General features: G+C 31.6%; 1 protein-coding gene across 1 annotated transcript; it reads right to left on the bottom strand.

Moving 5' to 3' along the window:
* Positions 1-337: 337 nt before the first annotated feature.
* LOC119830198 (cytochrome P450 3A31-like) lies at positions 338-1,478 on the bottom strand. Its single transcript, XM_038353110.1, has 4 exons — positions 1,370-1,478; positions 1,168-1,273; positions 839-1,087; positions 338-620 (listed from the first exon to the last, which is right to left on the bottom strand). Exons 1-4 carry the CDS (start codon positions 1,469-1,471, stop codon positions 463-465), a joined length of 615 nt encoding a protein of 204 aa, XP_038209038.1. The 5' UTR covers positions 1,472-1,478; the 3' UTR covers positions 338-462.
* Positions 1,479-1,484: the final 6 nt, after the last annotated feature.

The raw sequence follows: 1,484 nt of genomic DNA, 5'->3' as shown, positions 1-1,484 counted from the left end.
CGTAGATTTTGGCGGCGTATGGTTGTGCCAAAATCCACATTGAAAAACCCTATAAATTACAATAACTTATTGTATATTTTCTACTGGGTAGAGTTTTAGTGTTTAGATTGGAATGTCATAGAAAATCTTATCTATTTTATCACTTATCACTATGTAACATAATGTTAATCCGTTGGTTCCATTTCATTATTATTTTGACATTTTTATCGGTTTGCAGATTATAATAAAAATGCATAAAAATTAATGAGACGAAACGTTAATTTTTAATACGTATTAATCGTAATAATTGATAACGGAATTTATATACTTTTAGAAAATAAAAAGCGATAAATATTAATTGATATAATTTAATAATCAGAATTACTGTAAATTATTTAATAAGTACTTATAAGAAATGCGTATCAGTCATACATAATGTTTCTATTTAATTAAATAAATGTTATTTAAAAAAAATCACAAGATTTATCGTGGTACAAATTTGACGGTGCCACCGTCGGCAGGCGCCAGAATAACGCTGTATGGATCGCTTTCCACCTTATAAGGGCTCGCAGGCTCCAATTTGTATTTATGTAATAGCTGTGCCAAAGCTGTTCGCATTTGCATCATTCCGTATCGTTTTCCTGTAAATAAATATGTATATGATAGAACGATATTTTCATTTGCAATGAAACAAGTTTAAATTAATAAAGAGAGTGATTACAAAATTACAAAATTAAAAATCAGCAATAATGTCAAATCAATTACATCACCCATGAATGGAACGTTTGTACGTTTTCGCAGTCACGTTCACACACGCATAAATTAATGTTTGAATTGTGAAATGATTTAACTATTTTACCTATACAAAACCGGGGTCCTTCTCCGAAAGGCAAGAATGTAAATTGAAGATTATCATTGTCGGACGACGCGTTCATTCTCTCGGGACGCCACTTTTCAGGTTCAGGGAATATCTTTTCGTCGTAATGTATTGCGAGTACATTTACAAATACCGGTATGCCTTTTTCAATTGTAACATCATCGTTTAGCTTATACCTCTTATTACATATTCTGTCCAGGAAAGCAACTGGTGGATATTTACGTAGTGTTTCTGAAAAAACATTCGGTTATAAGTTAAATAATTACGAAAGTTATCGACAATAAAAAGGAAAATAAACATCCAATACATACCATGAAGGCAGGAAGATAAATATTTTAATTGCATTAAGTCGTCATACTCTAAAATGTCCTTTCCGGTTCTTTTAAGTGCTTCGTCGATCTCTTTAAATAATTTTTCCTGCAGGCGGTAAAAATGTAAACGATTATTTAAAATTTCATGCAAGAATGGCAGTTATTTTAGAGTGCTACTATAAATTTTTCTTTAGTATATTACCTGTTCTTCAGGATGATATGCAAGTTCATGGAGGCAGTAAGAAAGTGTACTTGATGAAGTTTCAACGGAGCCCAATATAAATACGGCTACTTGCGCTAACATTAAGTCGTCAGCC

Source organism: Zerene cesonia, chromosome 11 (assembly GCF_012273895.1).
Source record: "Zerene cesonia ecotype Mississippi chromosome 11, Zerene_cesonia_1.1, whole genome shotgun sequence".
NCBI classification, from domain to species: Eukaryota; Metazoa; Arthropoda; class Insecta; order Lepidoptera; family Pieridae; genus Zerene; species Zerene cesonia.
Note: the sequence above shows the minus strand (reverse complement) of the source record. Positions and strands in the feature narration are given on the sequence as shown.